Genomic DNA, 27,924 nt, shown 5'->3' with positions numbered 1-27,924 from the left:
TAAATATTTTAGTGTATAATCTCTAAAAAATAAGGAATCTCTTTGTAAACATAACCACAATATCATCTCATCCAAAAATTTTTTAACACTAATTTCTTTTTTTAATTGAGATATACTTGATATATAGTATTATAATAGTTTCAGGTATAGAGCATGATGATTCAATATTTGTATATATTGCAAAATGATCACCACAAGTCTACTTAACATTCGTACCACACATAGTTGCAATTTTTTTTCTTCACAGTAGTTTTTTAATATTATCAGATATCCAGGCAATGCTTCAGTGTCCCTTATTGGCTCCTCAGGTTTTTTTAATTGTTTTATGATGTATAGCAGGACTCACACAGGGTCCACACATTGAGACTGATTGATGTGCCTTTTAAGTATGGCAACCAACTGGCTATTGGTTGTGCTAGGTGTTTCCATCACGAGCTGTATAACGTACCTCCCAGTCAATTCCTTTTTTTATACTGTTGTTAGACAGGCCCTGCTGGACTGAGGGGTACCTGAGATGCAAAACTTCGGGTTTTAAAGCTGAGAAGCTCTTCAGATGTAAGACTTTTCAGGCTAAAACTGGGAAAGTCCAAGACAAACTAGGACAAGTTGGTCATGCTACCTCTGCTACGTGTTCTAATCTGTAAGCACCCTGCCCATCTTTTTTTTTTTTTTTCTGATCTGTATGTGGAAATAACTCGGCTATTTTTCTTGAAGACATTCCCCTGATCACAGCTGATTGCATCAGGGGCCGACACTGGTCTCAAGCTAGGCCAACAGTATTCATTATCTCAGGAGTTTGAGTGTGGGACTAGTTGAGGAAGCCGAGAAAGCTGACCTCAAGAGAGGGCAGGGCCAAGGGACTTGCCTCTTGCAGTAGAAGCACCCTCCTTGCTTCTGGACTGTTCTGGTTCCTTGTCCCACCCTCTGGAAGCCCAGCTGCGCTTTCTCTGGCCTCTCATGTGGTCTCAGGAGAGAACTGTGTTCATGAGCTTGGGCCAAATCCCAGCCCACCACTAGCTGTGGGACCTTGGGCAAGTCACCTCACCTGTAGCTGGGATTTTGCTGATTGTGTCCCTGTGGTGTGGTTTGACCTGTTCCTCTATCCTCTATATTTGCTGTACATGGGTAATTGGATCTAGAGGCTTGATCATATTCAGGTTCAATGTTTTGGCAAGTCTATTCATAGGTGGTGCTAGGTGTGTCCATCACAAGGTGTATAATGTACCTCCCAGTCAGTTCCAAGATGGGATTGGGGTCAGCTAGAGGCAGGGACCAGCCTGATCAGTGACAAGCCAGGTGTGGCCGCCTAGGGACACCTAAACCTCCCTCCCCCAGTATGTCAGGAAACCATAGCCGATGTCCTCTGATAGTTAACGTTCATCATTAATAATGGAAGCGGAAACCAAGTGATTTCATAGCTGTGCGAGGTAATTAAATTACTTACATGAATCCACTCACACTTGATTATTTCCACGTTTCCCACCAAACATATGCCTTTCCTTTGTTTGCTGCCATCCTGAGCTGCCAGCTGGGAGGATGAGGATTGAGGGGGCTTTGCTTGTCTTTGAGAAACAGCAAAGAAGGTGGGGTTCCCCATCCAAGCCCCCCTCCCCTGATAAATGGAAGGTCTTCCTCTCAACAGAGCATAGGGGCTAGAGCATCATTTGCACTTCCAACCTAAGGTGAACAGTGTTTGCTGTATTTCCCCCTGTAAATCATGTTGTTTCCATGTTTTGTTGTGTGGGATAGCAGGAGGCAAGGAGGGGAACAGAAACATTACTTCCATGAAATTGATGCTGTTAGTGATCCTGGCAAAGAGAGAATGAGGAAAAAAAAGTGAGAAGCATTTGAACCGCAAGCTTTGCTCTTCCACTTTGTCAGGTGCCAGGGGATGGAGTTGGGATAGAGCCAAAGAAGCTGGCCGTCCCCCACCCTGGGTGTCTTCTGTTTGTGTTCAGGTACCTGATGGGGTTCCCAGAAGGGCAGAGGGAAAAGTTGGGGGCCACATGACATTTCATACCCCAAAGCAGGGCTGCAAGCTCAGTTGCCCACTGGGGCCCTACAGGTAAGCTGAGTGAGCGCCACAGGCACAGGTGAGCCAACAGAGAGGAGTGGGGACTGAGGCAAGCTGGGACTTTGTGTGCCACCTCAGGAGTGGCCTCTACCCAGCTCGGGCAGACCGCACAGTCTGGTCTTGCAGTGCACTGTGGGAGCTGAGAGCACCAACTTCAGAGCCAGACTGCCTATCTCCACATCCCTCCTCTGCTCACTTTCCTAGCTCTGTGACCTTGCACAAGTGTCTCGATTTCTCTGTGCTTCCATTTCCTCATCTGAGAAGTAGAAATGAAACTACACCTACCATTGATGTGCTGGAGAGACTCACAGAGCAAACTCCTCGGGTGGTCGGTGACATTGGTAGTTTGAAATCCGCCATGGTGGGAATATTTGCACCATGGAAATTGGTAAACACTACAAACTAGGACCCTTTTTTTTCCCACCAGATAACCAGTTGTTAAATCTTTACCAGCACGTCACTGCACCCACCCTAAAGGACTTTTATGAGGATTTTGAGACTTAGTGTGTGTAAAGCCCTTAAAGCAGTGCCCAGCACACTTTAAACACTCAGTAAATATTCACTATTATTACTGTTTCCTTTTTTTATGCTGTTGTTACACAGGAACAGAGCCCTCTGTGGCCACATTTTCTCATTTTTCCGGCAAGCTGGAAATCTCAATTTTTATGTAAAATCTCCTGATCTTTAAATGTTGGCTAAAAATGAACATTTTTTAAACGTGAACAAAGCCAAGTGCATGACGGGATTTGGACCATGGGCCCCACATCTTCAGCCTTGGACTTAGAGGGAGGAGCGGTGAGCGTCGTCTGATTACACCAGATCATTTCTTACCTTGGCACATGCCACCCTCTCTCCCTCCTCTGTAGCTGAGCAACCTGCTCGTTCTTTGCAAGCCAGTGCCACCTCCTCCTTGAAGCCCTCCTCTAGCCAATGCCCCTGCAGAATAAACCCCTCCCTCCTTGACTTCCCTTCCTCAAAATGCTGCTTGTCTTCTGCCATTTTCTATGGTCTGTCTCTTTCTTACTCTGGGACTTGTGGGCTGGGGCTGTGGTTTATTCTTCTTCGCGTAGTGCTTAGCGCATTGAGGATCATAATAATTAATAATAATTAATAATACTAAAACGAACATCTGTTAAGTGTTGTCTGTTTGCCAGGCTGTGAGCTAAGCAATTTTTTTGTATATCACCTTTAATCCTTATCGTAATCCTCAGATGTGGAAACAAAGGCTCAGAGAAGGCCAGTGGCTGCCCAAGGCCACAAAGAAGTAGGGAAACTGGGAATCGAATTTGACTGGAAATCGAATCAGCCCACTTCAGGAAACTGCACCCATGACTCCTGGCTGCACAAACTGGGTGGGAGACAGAGTAGTGCCCCAAGTGTCCAGCTGAGGCTCTCATGGAACTGTCTTGAGCCACACTCCACAGAGACCTCCAGAAATGATGATGCTATATTTAAAAGCATGGGCAGGTGGCGCTTCAGTGGCATTTGGGTGGCCGCCTCTCCATAAAGGGCATGCATGCTCTTTTAACTTAGCTCTTCTGCTCTGGCATTTCAGAGAACTTCCCAGGATGGCCTCAAGAGGGGAGACTGCAGCCACACCCCTGCAGGCCTCCCCGAAAGGGCAAGGACACCGTGGCACATGGTCGACAGAGCCCGGGGCAGTGAGAGCTCAGAGGCGAGGTCAGGGCCACGAGCCAGCTCACGGCAGGAGCAGGAGTCTCCTGGGCCTGGTGCACAGACCCCTGGAATGCCCTGTGTTTCAGAGGCCACTTGTTGCCAGGCTGGCTGGGTGGTTCTTCGCATTGCTGACCCTCAGCCCACATTCCGGTGATTTGGTTCCAGCCCTCATGTTCCAGCAGTTTCCACCTTTCACATTCCCCCCAATAGCACCGACTTCGAACACCTTCAGACCCCTTTGCCCAGAAATCCAAGAACCGTCTATGGATGGCTTGGCCAATTTCACTCCATTTTTAACGGTGAACAAAGCATATCTTAACTGCTGGTGTCACCACACAGAAGCTGAATCTTGTTGTCCCTACTCTCTAGGTAGAGAAACCAAGGCAGAGAGAGGTCAAGGAAGGATATTCACTCATCATTAAGTGCTGGCAGGGCGGGTACTCTGCCAGCTGCTTCTCCTCCCTGATTTGATCCTCCTGGCAGCTCGTCACATCATTGTACCCATTTTACAGTTGAGAAAGCTGAGGCACTGAAGGCTCCGTGACTTGCCCAAAGTCACGCAGCCAGAGATGCAGGTTTCGGACTTAGGTCACTCAGAACCTGACTCCAAAGCCTGTGTGCTTTCCAGCCCTTCCTTGAATCCACAGGCCTTTATTAAGCCCGAGCTGTGTGCGTCCCTGTGCTCTCCTCCTGCCCTCACTCACCCCTCTCCTCCATGGCCCACTTAGCACCACCATTCCCATCAGAACACAGAGTAGCCAAGCCCTGCTGGTCTTTCCCAACTCTGCCTATGAGTTTCTCACCCTTTAGCAAGGCACAGAATCATCCAGATGCTCTAAATGGCCCTTTTTTTCTGGTCCCAGGTAGACTTGAGTTGGGAGGGCCTAACCATTTTTATTCGGGGTGGAGGGCTCACACAGGATCTTGTTACAGTTTGGAAGGGAAGTTTGCCAGCCAAGTGGGGCTGCCTGGAAGCGAGAAGTAGGACCAGTACAGGATACCCTGCTTAGCACTCCTGTTTTTCACATGCCTGCGAAATCACTATTTGAAGGGTGGAGTTGGGGGCTGATGGAACTCAAGAAGAATGTGGAGAAAGCAAAGCAAGCGGAAAAGGGGTGTCAGGTCAAGGCCAGAGTGAAGACGCAGTGCCGACAGTGTGCCACACCTGTACTGCAGGTACAGGGGAGGCCCGAGGTGAACTGCTGACCCCTGGCCTATCTCAATGGAAGGCTGCTGCTTGGCCCCAGGCAGCAGTTGTTGGTAGAAACGTGGTCCCAGGCTGGCCAGATCCTCTGATTCTCAAAGAAAGCCAGCAATTTGGATCTCTTCTCGGTTTTAAATGCTGCCTCAATATATATGCACACATTTTCATGCTCACAGTACTTTATGAAGGTATAATTTACATACGGTAAAATGCACAAATCCTAAGTATGTAACTTGATGAATTTTTATCGCTCAAATATTTTTAAAACACTTGAGGGGGCTTCCCTGGTGGCGCAGTGGGTGAGAGTCCGCCTGCCGATGCAGGGGACACGGGTTCGTGCCCCGGTCCGGGAAGATCCCGCATGCCGCGGAGCGGCTGGGCCCGTGGGCCATGGCCGCTGGGCCTGCGTGTCTGGAGCCTGTGCTCCGCGGCGGGGGAGGCCACAGCGGTGAGAGGCCCACGTACCACAAAAAAACAAACAAACAAACAAAAAACACTTGAGGGTCCAAGAAAACATGTCCATGGGATGTATCTGGCCCTGGACCCATCATTCATGACCCTTATTATGCTGTCTGACACCCATGATCAAGGTAAGACCCTCACACACGACAGTATGCCGTGGGAAAGGGGGCAGGCTTTGGGAGAGAATCCAGTGATAATCCCATTAGTCTCATGGCTAAGGGCACATGCTCTCGAGTCCTGAGTATGAATCCTGGCTCTGCCACTGGCTGTGTGACTTTGAATAAGGTAGATCTCTCTGACTTCTTGTTTTTCCTACCAGTAAAATCAGGAAGATAATGTTACTGACCTCTTAGGGCTGCTGTACAGATTGAATGTGTTAATGTGATAAATACCGAGAGCAGTGCCTGGTACCTAGTACCTGCTTTATACGTGTTCACTACTCTTTTTTTTTTTAATTGATGGACTATTTTTTAGAGCAGTTTTAGGTTTAGAGAGAATATGAGCAGAAAGTATAGAGCTCTCTACCCCTGTTCCCCTGTTATTAACATCTTGCATTAGTTCAGTACATTTGTTACAATTGATGAACCAATATTGATACAGTATTATTAACTGAAGTCCATTGTTTACATTAAGGAGTCCCTTTTGCTGTTGCACAGTCTTCCTTGACAAATGCATAATGTGTATCCACCATCACAGTATCATACAGAATAATTTCACTGTTGTTTTAAATCAGGAATCTTTGTTAGTCCTCATGGCTATTGCAAAGAAAAGACTGGCGGTGGCTTATGCATAACTTCTGGTGGGCATGCAGGAGCCCCATTCCTTACACTCAGGAAAACACAGCATATTCAGGCGTGAGAAGGGGACATTTTAGGGGTGAACTTGAGTCTGTTCTAATTTAGCAAAAATGGAAGCTACTCTCCCACTTCAGGTGGGAAGTTGCACAAATCCAGGCCCAAATTCTCTGCTGCACAGCTGGCTCTGAATCCAGAGACCGGATTCACATGCTGCCTTGACGTCTCCTGTGTGACGTGGGACTGCAGTATCAGCCTCTCTGGGCCTCTCAAACAAGAACCATCCTCCCTGCCAGTGCCACCTCTGGGAGTGAGTGGAGGCTCAGAGGCATTAATTCCTGTGAAAGGTCTTTGTAAATTATAAAAAGCCCTAAAAAGCTCTAGATTAAAATTAGAAAGTATTGGGCTTCCCTGGTGGCGCAGTGGTTGAGTCAGCCTGCCAATGCAGGGGACACGGGTTCGTGCCCCGGTCCGGGAAGATCCCACATGCCGCGGAGCGGCTGGGCCCGTGAGCCATGGCCGCTGAGCCTGCGCGTCCGGAGCCTGTGCTCCGCGACGGGAGAGGCCACAGCAGTGAGAGGCCCGCGTACCGAAGAAAAAAAAAAAAAAAAAAAAAAAAAATTAGAAAGTATTATTATCATAATCAGTTATAGAGAAAAACTGAGCTGTTGTCAAAACAGGCCTGGTTGTCAAAGGCTGAGACACAGAATTTGGTTGCATGTAGGGGCTTCATGACAGTCGTGCATGGCTTGTCCCTCTGGGGTGAGGTAGCCAGAAAGTCAGGCACACAGCTAGAGCCTGCCTGGAACAGCAAGGGCCAAGCTGGGGCACCCACCCCTGGGTTGCTTCTGCTCTTGAAGCCTGCCAGCCGAATGCCAATCAGCACGGAGCCATATTTGTGATATCGGCAGCTCCCCCAAAGAGGAAATTGAACACAGATGCTTCCAGCGCCCATGAGAATGAATCTCAATCATCTGACTTCATATACTGGCCACACCCTGGGCAGGACGGGAAATGTAACTTCTTTCCTGCCCTCATATATAAATGGCCTTAATAGCTTTTCGACTCATTATATGAGCACGTAGTTGATTTTTTTAAATACCCCAAAGCAAAATTTATTTGTAAGGCACTAAAGAAAGCCTTCTGTCCTGTCCCTTTTATGCTGGGAGCCCTGGGAAGAGAAGTGAAATTGTGTATTCACTGCTAAAAAAAGCCCCGGCTTATACAATTTTAACAATAGAAAAAATGATCTTTGTGCTTCAGTGCATGGATGCTTAAAGGAAAACAGGCAGTCTGTTCAGGTGGCTGGTGAATTACAAATGAGTGGTTTGCCTTTGTTTTGAGTGACAAGCAATTTAAATGCAGTCTTATGTGGAGGCCTGGAAATTCTTTTCCCCAGAAGAGAGAGCAGGAAAAAAAAGAAAAAAGCTTCCTTTTTTGAGCTGAGGGATTATATGAGTTGCCACTGAGCGGAGGTGAGAAGTTAGAATTTCATTTGATAATTATAAAATCAGTAGTTTGTGATTGGACATAATTGATGATTATACTGTTGCTAATAACAGGCCTGCCAGCCTGCGCTTGTGGGACATTTCATTTTTGCGCCGCTTCCAAGCTGTGAAAGCCACCCTGGCGTGGGGCACCGCTTCTGAAATCTCAAGGAACCTGTGACATAAATGCATTTGGGGGCCCGCATTATGTTGGCTAAAAAGTGTTCATTAACGCCGACATTTGAAAACACTTTGCTCTGTGCCTTATTTTTAGCCTGGGAATAATTACAAATATTAAAATAAAATTGCATGGTGTTTTTCTTTCCTCCCTCATGCTCTCCCAGCAGACCCACCCCTTGATCCAAGCCTGGGTGGGCTCCCAAGGCCTTGCACTGCTTTTGATTAAAATCCCAGTGGGGTGGAGATGGATGTGTGGGGAGGAGAGTGTTTGTCTGTCTGGAGTGGAGTGCTAAGCAGGGTGTCCTGTACTGGTCCTACTTCTCGCTTCCAGGCAGCCCCACATGGCTGGCTGAGTGAATTTGAGTTAGAGACCTGAAACTCAGCACCTTCACTTTACAGATGGGAAAGCTGAGGCTCAGAAAGGGGATGTGACTTGCCCAAAGGTGAACAGGGACACGAGGCCCCAGCTGAAACCAGAACCCAGGTCTGCTCACTCCCAGGTCCAGCTTTTCCTGTTTCCCACGCTGCTGACAGCTTCCCTGAGATGCCAGGACCTCTGGGGCAGATCCTGGGCCTCTGTCCCCTCACACTAGGTGTTACATCAGAGAGCCTGCAAGAGATCTCCACAGAGCCTTCAAGGTTGCAGCAGAGTTTGGGTTGCAGCATAGATGGGTGTCATTCTCCATCATCCTTCTAGACGCGGGTTTTTATTTGTTTGTAGTTCAGAAAGATTAGCTCAGTGAGCCTCTTAAGTTCCTTCCTTATCTCATTTGTTCATTTTTTCATTCAGTTATTGTTGATTTAGTGCCCACTCCTGACTTGTCCTGTCGTGGACTGCGAGGGAGGAGAAAATCACAGCAGCAGCTGTTCAAGAGCATCCAGTTGTTCACGCCCCAAACCATGAAATGTCCTTGCCACCCCTCTTCCTTTCACCTCACCCCACATCTACTCTGTGTTTCTGATAAACAAATCCTGTGGCTGGACCTTCAGAATGGATCCAGAACCCCAGCACTTCTCCCCACCTCCACTGACACCACCCTGCTCTGAAATGCCATCCTTCTCGCCTGGACTATTGAAGTAGCCACCTCCGTGGTCAACCTGCTTCCACCCTAACCCCCCCTCAGTCCATTGTCCACACGACAGCCAGAGGAATCCTGTTAAAACGTACGTGGGGCCCCCCCTGGTGGTGCAGTGGTTGAGGGTCCGCCTGCCGAAGCAGGGGACGCGGGTTCGTGCCCTGGTCCGGGAGGATACCACATGCCGTGGAGCGGCTGGGCCCGTGAGCCATGGCCACTGGGCCTGCGCGTCTGGAGCCTGTGCTCCGCAGTGGGAGAGGCCACAACAGTGAGAGGCCCGCGTACCGCCAAAAAAAAAGTATGTGGACCATGTCCCTCGTCTGCTCTAAACCCTCCAGTGGCTACTCATTCCCCTTGGGGAAAAAGCCCAAGTCCTCACAATGACCTACAAACCTCTGTCCCTACCCTTTGATCCCTGACCTCTTCTCGTCCTCTTCCCCTACCTTCTCCCACTACACTGGCCTCTTTGTTGTTACCCAAACAAGGCAAACATATTTCTGCCCCAGGGCCTTTGCACCTGCTATTCTAGCTGCCTGGAATATTCTTCCCTAAGATGGCCGAATGACACACCCCCTCCCCTTCTACAAGTCTGCTCAACTGTTCTTTTCTCCCAAGGCCTTCCCTGGCCCTACTAGGCAGGACACACATCCCTACCCCAGACTCCTATCTCCCTCCTAGCTTTATTTTCTTCCCTTGTACTTTCTCACCTTCTGTATCATGATTTCTTTTATTGCCTGCCTCTGCCTTTAGAGTGCCAGCTCTGCAAGGGTACAGGTTTGGGTCAGTCTTGCTTGGTACGAAATACCCAGTGCCTAGAACAGCCCCCGTCCTTAGAAGATGCTTGATAAATACCTGCTGAGAAAATGAATTTACTGGACATCGGTGATGTGTCAGGCGCTATGTTAACACTTTACATGCATTATTTTATTTTATTTTTATTTTTATTTTTATTTTTATTTTTTTTGGTATGCGGGCCTCACACTGTTGTGGCCTCTCCCGTTGCGGAGCTCAGGCTCCGGAAGCACAGGCTCAGTGGCCATGGCTCACGGGCCCAGCCGCTCCGCAGCATGTGGGATCTTCCCAAACCGGGGCACGAACCCGCGTGCCCTGCATCAGCAGGCGGACTCTCAACCACTGCACCACCAGGGAAGCCCTATTTTATTTTTAAATGTTTAAAAAAAAAAAAAAAAAAAAAGCTAGTCCCAGTGCCAGCCCTCTGGATGCTCACAGTCTGGTTGGGGAAATGGAACACCCAGATGAGAAGTTAGCAGGAGCACGGGCCTGTCATCAGATGCTGACGGATGGGTGAGTGCCTGGTGTTCAGAGGAGGTCGGGACGAAGCACAGACTCTCCCTTAACTAGAACACGAGCACCAATCGGGGTGCCTGGTACTTTTCCGGATTTCTCTAAAGAGGGAGCCCCACTACTATCAGTTCCTCTCCGGCCTGAGAATCACCCCCAAGGGTGACACATAGACAGTGACACTCGTTCTTCAGCAGACATTTATTGAGCACCTACTGTGTGCGAGGCTGTGTGAATAGACAGACCCACTCTCCCCTGGTGGGGCTCAGACCTAAGAACTGACAAACCCAGCCGTAAGATGGCAGCTTCTGGATCTAGACGGGCAGCTCAGGCTGTCGTAACAGAATACCACAGACTAGGTGACTTAAACAACAGAATTTTATTTTCTCACAATTCTGGAAGCTAGCAGTCCAAGATCAAGGTGCTGGCACGGTTGGTTTCTGCTGAGAGCTCTCTCTTTGGTTTGTAGATGGCTGCCTTCTTACTGTGTTCCTCCATGCTTCTGCATGCCTATGTCTCTTCCTCTTCCTATAAGGACACCAATCCCCTTAAGACTTCATTTAACCTTAATTAACCCCTGACATGTCCTGTCTCCAAATATAGTCACATCGGGGGTACACAATTCAGTCCCCGCACCTCATGGAAGTTTTGCAAGGATCGAGTGAGTTAATGCATGTACAGCACTCAGTACGTGTTTGAGGGTCTTGTGGAGGGGGCAGGATGCCTCCCCTGGCGTGTGCACATAGTGGGTGCTCAGTAAATACCGCTTGCTTTTATTGTAGTTACTCAACTCCTGCTTGTGTCCATCACTGTTGCAAGTTGAGGCATTGGGAGGAGGATCTAGAAGCTGGACCTACAGCCCTGGAAGAGGGGCTCTCAGAGCTCAAGCTTGAATTTGAATTAGTGTCTTAACATCTGACGATTTAAAATAAATTTGTGATTTATACCTGAGAATTCAGAACAGTGAAAGGTGGCCAGATATGTTCATTTTATTCCATCCCGTCAGGCTCTAGAAGTGGCTTCTGCTGGCTCCTGAGCCTCAGCTAGGATGTGACCTCTCTGGGACCCACTGGGACCCTCCCTTGGGAATGTCCCCGAGACCTCAGGAGGCCAGAGAGGGTCCCAGCCTTCTGCCCTGTCCAGACAGGAGCCGAGAGAGCCCAGCTCAACGACAGCTACAAAAAACAAGAGTCAAAGTCTCATTTCTTATTTAAGCCCTGACATTAAAGTGTGATTTTCATTTGCCCAGCCACATCAGTGACATACGGCAGAGAGAGCATTAGTGCTCACCCGGGAGCAAGGCCCCCAGCAAACACTCTGTGCAGCAGAGGAGACAGGTCCTGCTGAAGACCCGGGCACTTGGCTTCTCCTGGCCTCGCTGTCCCCCGCCCACCTGCCGGCCTGGCTCCTTCAGCCCTTTCAGATATTCCAGCCCCTTCCACAAACCCCTACCAGAGATTCAGTCCCAAGTGGGGCTTAGGATCATGGGCTTTGGAGTCTGACTGAGCTGGGTGTGAGTCCCAGCTCCCACACGGTATGGCCTTCGCGCTTCTGTGCCTTGATATCTTCATCTGTGAAATGGGCAGTAACACACACACAACCCGACCTGGGTTGTGAGGATTAAATGAGTTAATATTTGTCAGACACTTAGCGGAGTGCTTGACAGAGTCAGTGCTCGGTAGTCACTGTTACTGTTGAAAATAATAATTCTCATATCAGCCAAACAAGGTAATTGGTATCACCTTTTACAAGTGGTAGGACATCAGAATATTACTATAAGTAAAAGGGATTTATCACATAGACTCAGAGTAAGATGTGCGCCTTCTGGATCGTTTGGCCAAACCTCCCTAATGTATAAATTTCCCTGAGTACGTTTATATCCTCAGAGATAGATGGCCGTGTACTTGGTTGGAAGCCTCTTCTGTTGGGGAGCTCAGTACCTCACCAGGTAACCCATTTGGAGAACTCAGGAAGATTGAGCCTCCTTGAAATTTCTACCTTCTTCCCATCTTGGGCTGCAATCTTTACAATCCAAAATACATGTATTCCTCTCAACGCAATAGCCAGAAAGATCTTCAGCTGATTGTAGACTGCTCTTGTAGTGTGTCTCCCTGAGTCTGCTCCTCCCTCTTGGCTAAATGCACCCCCATGCACCTCCCCACCTTCAGCCCCAACCGTGTCCTGGATCAGGAACTTCTCTCCTAATCATCTCTCGAATCAGCTCTTTTCTGCCCCTCCCCAGCAACACCCTGGACCTGGACCATCACCTCCCCGGACCCCGCGGCAGCCCCTGAGCAGTCACCACAAGCCCCTTCCCACCTGAGCCAGTCCCTCCCCTGCGTCGTGGCGGCCCAGGTTTCCCTCTCCTCCCCTGCGTGGCCCACAGCTGCCGCCACCCTCATTCTTCGTGCTCCCCGCACTGTGCTCCACACCCCTGCTCCCTTCACTCTGAGCCCTCGTTCCATCCGCCTCCCTGTCTGTGCCTCCCTTACTCTCCCTGACCCCGTTCTCCTGCCTGCTCCCCTCAGTGTCTGTGAACCCCCAGCCCTCTGCTCCCCCTTGCCCTCCATGCCCCTCCCTCGTTGCATAACCCTCACGCTCTATTCCCCCTTCCTCTGTCTCCCCTCCTTCTTCTTGCTCCTCTTTGCTCCCCATGCGCCCCCGGACCTCCACTCCCCAGAAGGAGAACCAGGCCTCAGAGGGTGTTAAAGGGCGCTCTCCCGCCGCCCACCCCTGGCCACCCCAGGCTGATGCCTTTTCTCCTCCGAGCTCGCTCCTCTGCCTCCTCCTCTGAGGTACTGCTACTGAGACCCTCTGAACACCCACCTCTCAACTGCCCATCACTCTTCAGTTCCTTCCGGAATTCCTGTGGCATCAGACCCCCCCACAATCTCTCAGAACCACCACACCCCACCCTCCCCAGAGCCCGGGACCCAGCGGTACAGGGAAGCTGTGTCAAAGTGTGTTTCACGGAACCCTAGTTTCTAAGTTTATTCTCTGATGAAAAAGCTCCGTGACCAAATGCATTTGGGAAAACACTGGGCTAAGCTGAGTTGAAGAGCATTTTCTTCTGCAGCTCTCGTCAGAGCATCCAGTGTGCTAGTAGATTTTGTACAATCCACGGAGAAAGCAAGTGGGTACAGGCTTGATCACAGGTCCCTCCCTCTTTGCACGCCAGGGGGACTGTGCAGCACGCTTTGAGAAACACTGGTCTCTGGTTGCAGTTCTGAGCCCTGGAGTGAGAGCATGCTGGGCGCAGCTCCCACCGCCATCAATAACTAGTTCTTGCATCCTGGCCAAGTGACTTGGTTTCCCTGAACCTCAGTTTCTTCCCCTGTAAAATGGGAGCAATAACAGTGCTCACGTCTTATTGCTGTATGCGGACATTCCAAAGATAAGGCACTGAACACAGAATAAAGGTTCGGTTTCTGGAAACTCTGACTGTTCATTGTGAAAAGCTTGGCGCAGAGCTTTTCTCAGTAGCCAGTAGATGTTGTCACTGCTGTCTCAGACAGTCATGGAAGCACAGCCTCGGGGTGGGGGGAGCCCCAAACTTGCCATTTTTTAACCACCTGACAGACAAATGCTAGGCAACTAGAGCAGGCTTTTGCCTCTCGTCTGGCTTAACCGGTTCTACACCTGTTAACTTTCATACTCAGGGGACCAAACACATTTTCACCCCTTATATTACTTCGGGTAGTGTGAATGCCGCCTGCTTCATCAGACGCTGAGCTATTTCTGATGGTGACCTTCTTGGTGTCTGTAGCTGGCCGCCACCTCCTCCTCCTCCTCTTCCTCCCCCAGATGGCCTTCAAAGAATCTGCCTGTCACAAGCCGAATCTGTCATCCTGGACCCTTTTCTCCTGCCCTTCTGCACTGTGGGACCCAGCCATGAGGCAGAAACACATGGCCTTTTATTTAGGCCGAGCTCACCTGTTCTGGGCACGTGGGTGAAATACATTAGAGTTGAAGCTCTTGGAAAAGACATCCTGTATGGCTGGAAGAAGAATTATCTGCTTTATTAGAAAGCTTTTTTCCAACTTCCATGGGACTCTTTACCACATGTTAGCCCATTCCTGCCCCATCAGCTTCTTAGGCAAATGGAGAGTATTATTCCTACATGATGGATGAACAAACTGAGGCCAAGAGATGTTTCATGACATTGGGCCCAGCACTGGATCAAGCCCTGATGCCATCAGGCCTGGCCTTTTAGAAATAGACAGGGTCATTGCTCTAAAACAAGACTGAACGAGGCAGGACATCCAAATGACTACTGTCTTCAAGAGTCATATTTACTATGGGAGGCCCTAAACTTGAACTAATTCAGACCTAGTGCCATTCCAGGATGTTTTTTGATCTCTGCTTTTGAAAATATTGTCCAGCCATTAGGTGAACCTCTAAAGCAGGGATCAGCAAATGTTTTCTGTTAAGGGTCAGAGAGAGTAAATATTTTCAGCTTTGCAGCCAGAGTGTCTGTCACAACTGTGCAACTCCACCATTATAGCCTGAAAGCAGCCATAGACAATACATAAAAGAATGATTGTAGCTGTGTTCCAATAAAACTTTATTTAAACACACAGATGAAGGGCCACATTTGGCCCAAGGGCCATAGTTTCCTAACCTTTGATCTAGAACAGCACTGTCCAGTAGAAATAGAATGCAAACGACATAGTAATTTAAATTTTTCTAGTAGCTACGTTATAAAAAGTAAAATGAAATAGGTGAGTTTAACTTTAATAATATATTTTATTGAACCCAATATGTCCACAATATTATCATTTCAACATGAAATCAATATAAAAATTATTGAGGTATTTTACATTCCTTTTTTCTTCTTAAGACTTCGAAATCCCATATTTTACACGTACAGCCTCTCTGAATTTGAATAGTCACATTTCAAGTGCTCACTGGCCACATGGGCTAGTGTTACTGTTTTGGACAGCACAGCTTTAATGGGGCGGGCTGACATTATAAGGAGACAGTCGTACAGATAATCAGTACACAACTGATAAGCACCATGAATGGATAGTAGAGGGTGCTATGCATAGGGACCGGGAAACAGTAAAGGGATCTTCTGTGACTTGCCCTCACCTCTGCCCTGAATTCCTTTTTAGAAGTCAATAGCAGGACTTCCCTGGTGGTCCAGTGGTAAGGAATCCGCCTTCCAATGCAGGGGACGCGGGTTCGATCCCTGTTCGGGAACTAAGATCCCACATAACCACGGGGCAACTAAACCGGCGCACCACAACTACTGAGCTCGTGCACCTCAACAAGAGAGCCCGCATGCTGCAAACTACAGAGAGAAAACCCACACGCCACAACTAGAGACAAACCCGAGCACCGCAACAAAGAACCCATGCCGCAACAAAAGATCCCACATGCCTCAGTGAAGACTCCATGTGCTGCAACTAAGACGCGACACAGCCAAAAAATAAAGAAAGAAAGAAAAGAAATAAATCAGAAGTCAATAGAACATTCTTAGGCCTATTGTGAACTCCAGCTAGCACACATGCTTAGCATGGACGACTATAAAATGAAGCATTCAGACCTTGTGCTGGCTCATCTTTGATAATTCTCCATCTAGGGATTGGGAGATGAATTGCTTTTGTTTCTCATGGCTTTTCTTGGACCTCAGGTCAGCAGCATAGCAGCCCCTGACCTGGTACAGCCATAGATAGCATCTCAAGGCATCAGCATCCAAATGGGGTCCGAGTGACTGTCCCCACTGGCTGGGATGGTTTTTCTATCCAGGAGAAAGGGGCCCACATCTGCATTCAGAAGAGTAATTTCAACCCCCAGACCTGGTGTGAATCTCACTCTGCCATTTACTTACTGAGTGACCTTGGGCAAGTTACTTAACCTTGCTGAGTCTTGGTTTCCTCATCTGTACATGGGGATAATGACAACAGCTACCTTCAGTGATTGGTGTATGGAGAGGGATGATTATGAATAGTAAGAGCATCTGGTACATGGTAAACTCTGAATATTACATTATTATTATTAGTGCATCAAGGATGTCCCCCCAAACTCTGAATTAATTGCCCCCTCCTCACATTAATCTGGAGACTCCAGTGTTTGCATCACCTCCTCCTGTGTTACAGTTCCTCTTTGGCATTGCTGTGTCTCCCACTCAGCTGTTGAGTCCCCAGAGCAGGAACTGTGTTTTGTACATCTTAGCAAGAATAAAAATCTTCCCTTTGCCTAGATTCTAGAACATTATTTCTGTCCATCACCATCTTCCCCTTCTGAGGAGATAATTCCTGATGTTCCTTCCACCCATCAAACTGGGTCAGTCTCCCCCCACTTACACACTCTCAAGCCCCCCTGTGCTTTTCCTTTGAAGCGTTTAGTACATGTAATTAATGAATTATCTGGGGAATCTGCTTTAATGTCGGTCTCTCCACTGGACTGCGAGTTCTCTAAGGGTGGGGCTTGAGGCTGCATTATTCATCGCTGAGTTCTCAGCTTACAGTTCATGGCACTTAGCAGGTGCTCAGGAAATGTTTGTTGAGTGTATGAGAGACTGTCATTCATCCTGGAAGGTAAGCGACCAGAGACTGCTCTCAGAATAACAACGAGAGAGCTTAGCGAGCTTTTGTAACGGACCTTTTTCAAATCACTTGCTCAACACCCACCATATATTTCTCTCCACCTCTCTTAAAGAAAAATTCTCTGTGGACCTTGTAAAACCTTCAAGCCATGCTGTCCAGTAGAAATATAATGTGATCCACACGTGTACTTTTACATTTTGTAGTACCTACATTTTAAAAAGTAAAAGAAAACAGGTGAAATGAATTTTAATAATATATTTTATTTAATCCAGAATACCCCAAATTGTATCACTTCAACATGTAATCAACATAAGAATAGCTGATGAGCTATTGTACATTCTCTTTTTCTGAGCTAAGTCTTTGAAATCTGGTGCATATTTGCACTCACATCTGGATTTGGACTTGCCACGTTTCGGGTGCTTAGTACCCACATGAGGCTCATGGCTGCCATATTGGAAGCTGTAGAGAAACTGCTATGGTTTTCAAATTCTTCTTCCCAGAGTGCCCTGCTGTGTGTGGAGGGGAGGCTTTTCTCAGGTGGTCTTCATAGGACACCAGAGATGAGCACAGCTGAAGTTTATCATCCAGCACTGGGCAGAACCTGTCCCCATACCAGGGAAGAAGGAAGGAAGGGGTTGATCATACCAAGAGGTGACATGTCTATGGGGCTTAATGCATGCTAGGAGTTTTGCAAAGGGCTTTACATTGTGTTAAGTCATTTGATCCTCTAGCGACGCTTTGAGGGAGGCTGTCATATTATTATCCCCGTTTTACAGGTGGGGAAGTAGAGGCACAGGGATTGAAGTGACCCACCTGTTCAAGGACACACAGATAATAAGTGGTGGAGCTGGGATTTGAACCCAGGCAGCCTGGCTCCAGGACCTGTGCCTCGGTTGATCACCTCTGTGAGCAGACTGTCTCAGAATTGGGCCCTGCCATTTCTCTACAGTGGTGTCACAGACAGGATCTAGAGTCAGTGCTACCCACTTGGATTTGTTCATTCAACAAATTATGTTGAGCCCCTTCTGTGCACCAGACCACACGCTCACAGAGCTTACTTTGAGGGGAGGAATTCAATAACAGACACTTCCCCAAATGGCGTTACTGGGATTCATAGGAAAAGCCCAGCTCTGAAAGAGGGAGTTGACAAGTAGATACTCTGATAGAGTCATCATTTAGCAAATTGGCACCAGAGGGAGAGGTATGTCAGTGCCAGGGGGAATAGAGCTCTGTTCCAGTCCAAAGGGGGATGCCAGCCCACTGTGTCCTCGAGGAGGTAGGGATGGTGACCTGTGGGTGCCAGGAGCTTGGTCCAGCAGTATGCCAGGAAGGGCCAGGACTAATGCCAAGGGGACTGGCCAAGAAGAGCCAGCATCAAGGCAGCTGTGAGGCCGGAGCTCAGAATTCATAGCCAGGAGCGGAAGGATGAGATGGTGCTGAGCCCCAGAAACACATCTTACGGAGTCTCACTGGCAGAACAATAAAAGTCCATGAACAAGAGAACGAATGCGTGAAAGTAGCTCCTCACCACTGGTCATCCAGTCATTTGGTGTATTCATCAATCAAGAGGCATTTATTGAGCACCTTTGGTATGCCAGGAACTGTTTCACAGACTGTCACTCTTGACATTTGTTGAAACTGATATCTTACTAGAGATTCAACAATTTCTCTTTAATTTTCAGTGGCAAGACATATTCCCCAGATATGTCCCACTTTCCTACAAAACGTGTCATGTTTGAACCTCCGACATTGCCCTTTAATAACAGGAATAATCGTAACAGCTGTTAATAACCTATTGTTGTGCCAGGCCCTGTGCTAAGCACTTATATATAGCTTCTTTTAATCCTCACAGCAGGCCTAAGAGGTAGTTTCTATGATTTACCCCCATTTTACAGATGAGGAAACTGAGGATCAGAGAGGGGCAGTGACTTGCCCAAGGTCACACAGCCAGATGTAGTTGAACTGGAACTGGAACCCAGACTTTCTACTCCATACTTTTTTTTTTTTTAACAGGCTAAGGCTATTTATTTAGAACTTGCTCTGGCAAGGGAGTCAGCCACCATCAGCTGAATTTTGGCAGTCTTCTCCATACTTTTAATCTTCATTTCCCTTCTTCCTCCCCCCAATCCCATGTTTGCACATGTAGAAAATGATCAAATTTGCTTTTAGACTCAGATGCTGTGGTCACACGTGATTCTTTCTCTTGTTGTTTCCAAAGGTGGTGGCTCTTAGTAAGAGAAGTCAGGAGGCCGAAGCCGCTTTCCTGAGCGTTTACAAGCAGTTAATTGAAGCACCAGGTAAGAAATGCTTGGGCTCCATGAGTGAATAATTAACAAAAATACACTGCTGTTAGGACTGTTACACAGGGGCCTCCTCTCAGTGGCATCTGGGGACAGGCCAAGACTCCTGGGTGAGGCCAGGCCCTCCATGGGTAGGAGCTGTAGGGACTGAGGAGGTCTACACCCAGTCTGGTGTGATGTGTCCCCACACGACTCTTCCATCTTACCCCGCTGCCTTCCAACATCAGCCAGGGAGCTTTGGGGGGCTCCTGGTAAGATCTCCCACCTGGATCTTCTCGGGGACCCGAGTGTCTTGTCCACCAGAACCCTCATCCCTTTGCCACAAGGGGCAGAAGGCAGCCAGTGCTCTCTGCCAGCAGAGGGCGCTAGAGGAAAGACTGCAAATGTTTCCTCCAACATGGCACGGCCAACCTCAGAAACTTGATGTTCCTCAAAAACCAAACCCAAAAGAGCATCTACTGTATGACTCCATTTACATAAAATACGAAGACAGGCAAAAATTAATGTCAGCAGTATTCACAATGGCTAAAAGGGGGAGCAACCCAAATGTCCCTCAGTGGATGAATAAATAAAATGTGGTTTACCAATCCAGTGGAATATTATTCAGCCATAAAAAGTAATGAAGTACTGACAACATGCTACAGAGTGGATGAACCTTAAAAACATGATGCTGAGTGAAAGAAGCCAGATACAAGAGGTCACACAGTTTATGATTTCACTTGTATGAAGTACCCAAAGTAGGCAAATCTATAGAGACAGAAATCAGATTGGTGGTTACCAATCTGGGGGCAGGAGAGAATGGGGAGTGAATTCTTAATGGGTATGAGGTTTCCTTTTAGGGGAATAAAAATGCTCTGGGACTAGACAGAGATGGTGGTGGCACAACGTCACGAATGTACTAACTGGCACTGCATTGTTCACTATAAAATGGTAAATTTTGCGTTACAGAAGTTCACCTAAAAAAAAAAAAAAAGACACCTGTGCTGTTAGAAGTCAAGAGAGTGGTTTCTCTTGGATGGGGCGATAGTTCCTGGGAGGGGCCTTTGGGGGCTGGAGATGTTGCTTCTTGATCTGGGTGTGGATTACAGAGGTATGATCAGCTTGAGAGCCTTCAACTGTGTGCCTAAATATGTAGGTACACTTCTGCAAAAAGTTTCCCTTTTTTAAAATGACCCCGTCCTCTGCAACGTTTTCATTTATTGACCTAGAGATGGGAACCCAGCATGTAGTGATTTGCTTAATAATGGTGGAGCTGGGAGAAGACTCCACTGTGCTGACTCCCTCCACCCAGACAGCCCCTCTAATCCATTTCTAGTACTTCCACACAGCTGCAGGAATTAGTGCTATCTGGGGTGATTGGGGCTGGGGGTTTACAAAGAAGAAAATGAGATCCCACTCTAGGCTGAGCCATGGAGAAGGCAAAGTCATTTACATTTGATGTCAAGGTTGTTTGTGAGATCTTTTTTGCAGGGGATGGGAAAGTCCCTCGTTCCATCTGTCTTGGGCAATTGTGGTGGTTTAAATAGTGTCCTCCCAAATTTATGTCCACTCTGAACCTCGTGGTGTGACCTTATTTGGAAACAGGGTCTTTGCAGATGTAATTAGTTAAGGATCTCGAGATGAGATCATCCTGGACTTAGGGAGGACCCGAAATCCAATGAAGGGTGTCCTTATAAGAAGAGAAGAGGGAGTTTGGGGACACAGACACAGGGAAGAGGGCCATGTGAAGACAGAGGCAGAGTTTGGAGTGATGCAACTACGAGCCAAGGAATGCCTGAGACCACCAGGACCTGGAAGAGACCAGGAGTGATCCTCCGCTAGAGCCTTCAGAAGGAGCACAGCCCTGACAGCAACTTGATTTTGGACTTCTGGCCTCCAGAACTGTGAGAGAATAAACTTTTGTGGTTTTAAGCCACCTTAGTGGATGGTGCTCTGTTATGGCTGCCCCAGGAAACTAATACAGCAACAAGGATGTGAAGCTTCCCCTCCAGAAGCACATGGGCTGGGTGGTGAGGGAAGTCTTCTAGCCTGTTCTACTCAAAGTGTAGTCCATGCACCAGCAGCATTGGCTTCGCCGGGAGCTCGTTAGAAATACAGAGCCTCGGGCCGTTGAAGCCTCTGCCTTTTAACAAGCTCCCCAGGGGATCTGGGAGCACATCACAGTTAGAGAAGCACTGGCAGGTGTAGAAGTTGCATGTGCTCTACCCTCTGCATGTTACAAGCCCCAGGGGAACAGGCGCTACCTGTCCCTGTCTCCCTGGCACAAAGGTTGAGTCCAGTGCCTGCTGCCTCGCAGCCAGGGAGAGATGGGACTCAGCTCTTGATACATTCAACAACTGTTTCTAGAACGTCTGCTCATGTCACATCTTGGCTACTCGTGGGAGGTTATGTTAGTTTCCCTTTGCTGTAACAAACTACGACAGACTGGGTGGCTTAAAACAACAGATCCTTATTCTGTCTCAGTTCTGGAGGCCAGAAGTCTGAAATCAAGGTGTCGGCAGGGCTGTGCTCCCTCCGAAGATGAACACTGTTTGGTGCAGGGAGCAGAAAGCGGAGTAACTTACATCCTTCACGTTCCGCGCTGTATTGCAGTAGGGGAGGACTCTTCCTTACCTCTTCCAGCTTCTGGCGGCTCCAGGTGTCCCTTGGCTTGTGGCTGCATCACTCCAGTCTCTGCCTCTGTCTGCACATGGCCTCCTTCCCTCTGTCTCTCCGTTCTCTTATAAGGACACTGGTCATTGGGCTTAGGCCCCGCCCAGATAATCCAGGATGATCTCATCTCAAGATCCTTAACTTAATTACATTTGCAAAAGACCCTTTTCCAAAAAAGGTCGCATTTACAGGTTCCAGGCATTAGGACATGGATGTATATTTTGGGGTCACCATTCAGCCCACTGCAGAGGCACCTGCAGACTCGACTCGCTGTGCTCCAGTCCCGTGCTCTGCCCTGATTCTGCACTCGCAGGAAGGCAGCACGGCCACATGTGTTTTCTCAGTCAGAATGCTTTGGCGGCAAGAATGGCTGGAACGAGACAGCCCTCCAGGCTCTGTGCCTCCCCCGCTAGGACATGGCCCTGTGGTATGAGGCCAAGACAGCTGTGTCTGCAGCCCTGATCGTTATCACCCGAACTGAGGACCACGCCAGGCACGTGGCCGAGAGACCGAGAGGCCGCCCCATTCCTTGCAGCCTTTTCGCTTATGATGTCTCCACCCTTATCAGAGCTATCTGGGGAAAAATTTGGAAAAATACACCCTCTTATTTCCCACTCCTTTCAATTCTTTGGGTTGCGCAGTCTCAGTGGCAAATGACAGTGGAGGGTGACCCAGCACAGGCCCCAGAGATACCTCCCACGAGTCCACATGCCCAGCTCCTCCACCGGGCCTCATAGTACCTTTCCTGTAGCCCCAGGGGGCAGCACTGAGATGGGCTTGTGCTTCCAGGCTCAGACCCCAGTTCAAATCCTGCCTGTACCACTTACTCATTGGGTAACTGTGGACGAATTAATTCACCTCCCTGAGCTTCAGTGTTCACTTCTATAAATTGAGGATAATATCAGAGTCTGTCTCATACAGTCATTGGGAGGCTTCAGCGTTCATGGCACAGAGTGGCACTTGCTAAGTGTTAACTGTTCTTATCATTATCTGTGTGTCCCTAGGACAAGTGAAATTCTCCAAGCCTGGGACTGAGTCATAGTAAACCTGTGTACCCTGAATCCAGTACACAGTAGGCACCTAATAATCGTTTGTTGAATTAGAAATAAGATTCCGACGCAGAAAGTGGGAGAAGAGTTATTTGAATGAAAAGGTACTTTTTTCAACTAGCGCTTTCTGCTTGTCACATGTTTATCTACTCAGATGGCATTTATTGAGTGCCTCCTATGTGCCCAGCACTCACTAGACACTGGGAACGTAGCCATGAGCCTGCCGATGCAGACACGGGCCCAGACTTCAGAGACCTTGCATTCTGGTGGCCGAGGTAAACAGCTCATCACTCAAGTAACCTGTTGTCTCAAACCCAGGGGAGCATTTGGGGGTGAGAAGGGGCTTATAGCCCCCATGTGGGAGGGAGCATCATTTCTGAGGTTCGCTATGGGACCCTCATCTTTCTGAAAATATGTTAACCCACAAGGTCAGAACCGCAGTGCCAGTCAGGGACCGTGAGCACTCCCAAGGTTGGCATGGAACTCCCTGGAAAGTTCCCGCGCCCTCTTGCCCCTCTCCCCAAACGGGCATTCCAAGCCTAGTGCTGACTCCACGTGTCTTGATTTCCCAACTCTGCTCCCCAGAAATGGAGGGGTGCGCGGGACGTACATCCCCAGCTGTCACCGAGCTAGAGAACAAGGAACCTTAACTGAGACATACCACACGAACAGCCCCTTCAGGGCTCTAATTCATTTTCAAGACATTTAAGAATAACAAAATGTTTTAATGATTTCTTAGGGGAATTAGGAAGACATATTTTTGTTCTCATTAAATTGTATCCTCAGACACAAGAACCAAATGTCAGATGTGTTGTCGGTGCTCGGAGCTTCCCTGCGCACTGTCCCCGCCACACACGCCGCCCCAGCCCCTCCATACAAATAACACTCCTGGAAAATTGGCCAGGAGGAACACTCTCCTGTTTTTATACTTCTTGACAGGCAAATTATTTGTCGAAATACTTCCCCTCCACGCCTCCCCCCTGAAGCCACACAAGTCCTGATTCAACACTTTTGTTTTGAGTGACTGCTGCCAACACAAATCTTTGGCAGAGAATGCGATGTAGCGTGATTGCTCAGCAAGTATTTTGATAAGTGTGCAGCCTGTATGTCTGTAATTATGAAAGAAAACCGTAAATCTTTTGGATATTGTTCACACAGATGTGGCGTGAAGTGAGGAAAAAAAGCAGTAAAACGTGTTAAAAGCATAATTAATGTCATTGTTGTAGAGGATGATTTGAGTTAAACCTTTCTGACTTCGGTACCGGTGACGGCTGATTTCTTTATTGCGTTCATAGAGTCACTAGGTACCGACCCAAGCTTCAGAGAGCTAACTTATTAACTGAGTGATTAGTTAAAAGCAAAAAGAAAAATATTCAAAAAGAAAACAAGGAAAGAGCAAGTAAGAGGGCAGGCAGAGGAACACTGCTGAAGAGATAAGAAGGGAGAGGTGAGTGCCCAAATTTTTTTGTTTTTTGTTTTGTTTTGCTTTACTTTGGTTTTTTAAAATCTGATTCAGGAGATGGCAACTCCTCACAGGCGTTTCTCCCCCTGCTCCTCCTTTCAGGAGGCAAGGCCGGGCAGCTTAGGTTGATGGAGCTGTAGCCTCAGACACAGTGGGGTGGGACTCTCAGCTTGGTGTTTCTGAGCTGTGTGACCTTGGGCAGGGGCCTGAACTTCTCTGACTCTGGTTTCTGTGTCTTTAGCAGAGGGATAATAGAACCTGTTCATCAGTCAATGCGAGGATTCTATACCTATACATGAAAGCATTTGGCAGGTTGGATAATCAGCAGCCCACTGCAAAGCTGACATCAGGGTATAAGTTACGTGAGTCACACACATTGGCTGTAGATTTCACACAGCTCTGTCAATTATCAAGGACATGGGGTGAGAGGTTTAACACTACAGGGTTACTGAATGTGCAGTAGGACAATACTTTCCAATGTTTAGGATTTTAAAATTTTTCTCCGCAATTATAAAAGTTGCATATGCCTACTGTCAAATTCAGAAAATATGGAAATAGGAGGGGAAAACTACCTATTAGAAAAGCAGTGGCAAGCAATATTTTGTTGTTTTCCTATCTGATCTTTTCCGCATGTACTTTTTCAAAATGGTCGTTCATTCTGCCTGTACCATTTTCAATCCTGCTTCCTTTCACCCGCTACAAGCATCTGTATTTCTCTGTGTGATTACAAATTCTGAGTAATTTTGGTTCCTCTTGTGTAACAGTCTCTTGTGTGGCTGTATTGTAATTTACTGAACCCCATTCCCAACACTGGGTATTCGGGGTTCTTGGGAATGCAAGACATACTGGTACTGTACTGTAGTTATAAGAGTGAGGAAGAAAACTTGGGAAAGAGAATGTATTGTAGCCACATATTGACCACAAACCCAGGAAAAGTGGTCAGAAAGAATAAGAATGTTTTTCCTCCTTGTTGATTTATTTTGTACTTCTTTGTTTATTAGTTACACTAAATATCTTTTCACATTATGAACCACTCATATTTATTCTTTTGTAAATCGCTGATTCATGTGCCCTTAGCCCATTTTTTTCTGTCAGAGAGATCATTTTCTTATTGATTTGTAGATGCTCTTTGTATATTAGAGATACTAACCTTTGTCCTGGTAAATGTGTTTCATATCTTCTCCCCTAGTTTGCCTTTTGTTTCTTAACTTTGTTTACAATGTCTCTTGTATATGATACACGGCAAGCATTCAAAAAATATTTGCAGAAAGTAGGAAATCTTACCAGACCTTTGCTTTATGGCTTCTGGGTTTATTGTCATATTTAAAAAACCCCCTCTTGCCTGAAGGTTGTAGGATTTTTTAAGTACTTTTGTGATCTGAATTTTTAGAAATTTGGATCTTTGAAGCATTTGAAATATATGGTGATGGAAGTAGAAAGGGGGGTTAAGAATTTAATATTGTGTTTGTCCCAAATGACTAGTTATACTGCCATCTAGTGGATAAGCCACCTTTGCAGATAAAGGCAATACAGATTTTAGTGTAATGAGAGACCCATCGCTGTCTTTGGCTGCCCTCACCTCCTTCCCTTCCTCCCTGTATATGCCTCTGCCCATTTGGTCCTGTTGAGCTCAGGGGAGCACAGAAGGGTAACATAAAAGGTTATTTAACCCATAAAAAAGGAAAAGTTTAACAGCAGATTTTCCAGAGATGGTACTTAACTTCAAAAGGCATCGTCTCCCCATTTTCTGCCACACCTTTGCCTCTGCCATTTCTTCTGCCAGGAGTGCCCTTTTTCCTCCTGGCCCCCTGTCTGATTTTTACTGCTCCTGGCAGCTACGGGTTGAAAGATGATTAAAGGAAAGCATCCAGCATGATGCTGGTACCCAGTGGGTGCTCAATAAATGGCTGCTCCCTTTCAGAAGGGATGACAGGCGTTTCAGCTGGCTTTTCTTTTTTTTTTTTTTATAAATTTATTTACTTTTTATTTTTGGCTGCGTTGGGTCTTCGTTGCTGCACGTGGGCTGTCTCTAGTTGTGGTGAGCGGGGGCTGCTCTTCATTGTGGTGTGCAGGCTTCTGTTGTGGAGCGCAGGCTCTAGGTGCACGGGCTTCAGTAGTTGTGGCACGTGGGCTTAGTAGTTGTGGCTCACGGGCTCTGGAGCACAGGCTCAGTACTTGTGGCGCACGGGCTTAGTTGCTCCACGGCATGTGGGATCTTCCCAGACCAGGGCTCGAACCCGTGTCCCCTGCATTGGCAGGCGGATTCCTAACCACTGCGCCACCAGGGAAGCCCTCAGCTGTGGCTTTTCATCAGCTCATTCTCTGAGCACCTACCATGTGCTGAGCCCTGTGGGAACTCAAACTTGAGTCCTGCCCTGCCCTCGGAGTCCAGCAGGGGCCACATGACCCAAAGACAGATGGCCAGAACACCCAGCAGAAAAAGGGCTTCAAGGTGGGAAGGCCAGGAGAGGTGCCTCAGGGAGAGCAGCCTTTGAATTTAAACGATGAGCTGCCATCCTTGTGGGGCGGTTTCTTGGGTGCTCCCTGTGTGCCAGGCAGTGCGCTCAGCCCCTTACAGAAAGGATTTCACTTATCCCCTCTGCCTCTTGGAGGTAGGTATTGCCATCCTGCCCTGCTGTGTGGCTGAGGCAATGCAGGCTCAGAGAGGTCAAGCCACTTGCCCAAGGTCACACAGCAGAGAGGTAGTGGAGCCTGAATCTTGATCCCTGGCTCCAAACCCAGATGCAGGATTAATTTTAAAATTGAAAGGGTTGGGGGACTTCCCTGGCGGTCGAATGGTTAAGACTCCATGCTACCAATGCAGGGGGCCCGGGTTCGATCCCTGGTCAGGGAACTAAGATTCGGCATGCTGCACAGTGCGGCCAAAAAAGGAAAAAAAATGGAAAGGGTTGGAACAAAACCATTAGAGATTTGACATCTAAATACAGTGAAAAACAGCTAAGGGTCTTTGCTGCCAGTAGGTTGAGAGGTTCTAGGGTGAGAGGATGAGCCCTTTGCAGAAATGCAGATGTGTTAGCTGGAAGAAGAACGTTAACCCTCACAAACAAGCACACCTGGCCCTCCTGGCCCAGGGCTCCAAAGGCTGGTACTTTTGTTGAGGAGAAATTGAGTCACAGAGCTCCAAATTCAGGGGCAGAGAGATGCCAGGAGGAGCACTAGCAGGTCTGTAGGCTGAAGGGCCCTCTCACGGCGCGGGGCCGGTCTCCGTTCTGCCGTCTTGCATCCTGTATCACACCTGACTGCTTTGATCCTCAGTTTCCCCACCTGTGAAATATGGGTAATGATCTCACCTGATTATAGGCCCACTGGGTGGCTTCAATGGGAATGGAGAACACTTAACATGGTGCCTGGCACAGAGTAGTAGCCCCATGCAATTCATTCAACAAACATTGAACTCCTGCTGTTTGATAGGCATGCTACTCAACACCGGGGAGCACAATGTTAAGCAAAACAGACACTGTCCCTGCCTGCCTGGAACTTTCTGTGCAGCTTAGTCTATAGAGACTTGGTTTTTATTACAGTGGACATGGGTTTGGGTCCCAGCTCTGCCGCTGCCTGGATGAGTAACCTTGAGGAACTAGCTCTACCTCTCCGAGCCTCTGTTCCCTCCTCTGGAAAAGCACACTTACCCTC

General features: G+C 47.9%; 1 protein-coding gene across 15 annotated transcripts in view; it reads left to right on the top strand.

The window, feature by feature from the left end:
- The window catches only part of CUX2 (cut like homeobox 2), a 271,019-nt gene that overhangs the window by 188,651 nt on the left and 54,444 nt on the right, over positions 1-27,924 (top strand). For 14 of the 15 annotated variants that reach the window (XM_067015971.1, XM_059040793.2, XM_067015979.1 and 11 more), the window contains one exon: positions 19,026-19,104. The exons of the other annotated variant lie outside the window; for it this stretch is intronic. In XM_067015971.1, the coding sequence (XP_066872072.1) occupies positions 19,026-19,104 (79 nt within the window). The remainder of the gene's footprint in view (positions 1-19,025; positions 19,105-27,924) is intronic. 15 annotated transcript variants of the gene reach the window in all.

The sequence above is a fragment of the Kogia breviceps genome, chromosome 15, assembly GCF_026419965.1.
Source record: "Kogia breviceps isolate mKogBre1 chromosome 15, mKogBre1 haplotype 1, whole genome shotgun sequence".
Lineage (NCBI taxonomy): Eukaryota > Metazoa > Chordata > Mammalia > Artiodactyla > Physeteridae > Kogia > Kogia breviceps.
This window is presented reverse-complemented; position numbering and strand designations above follow the sequence as displayed.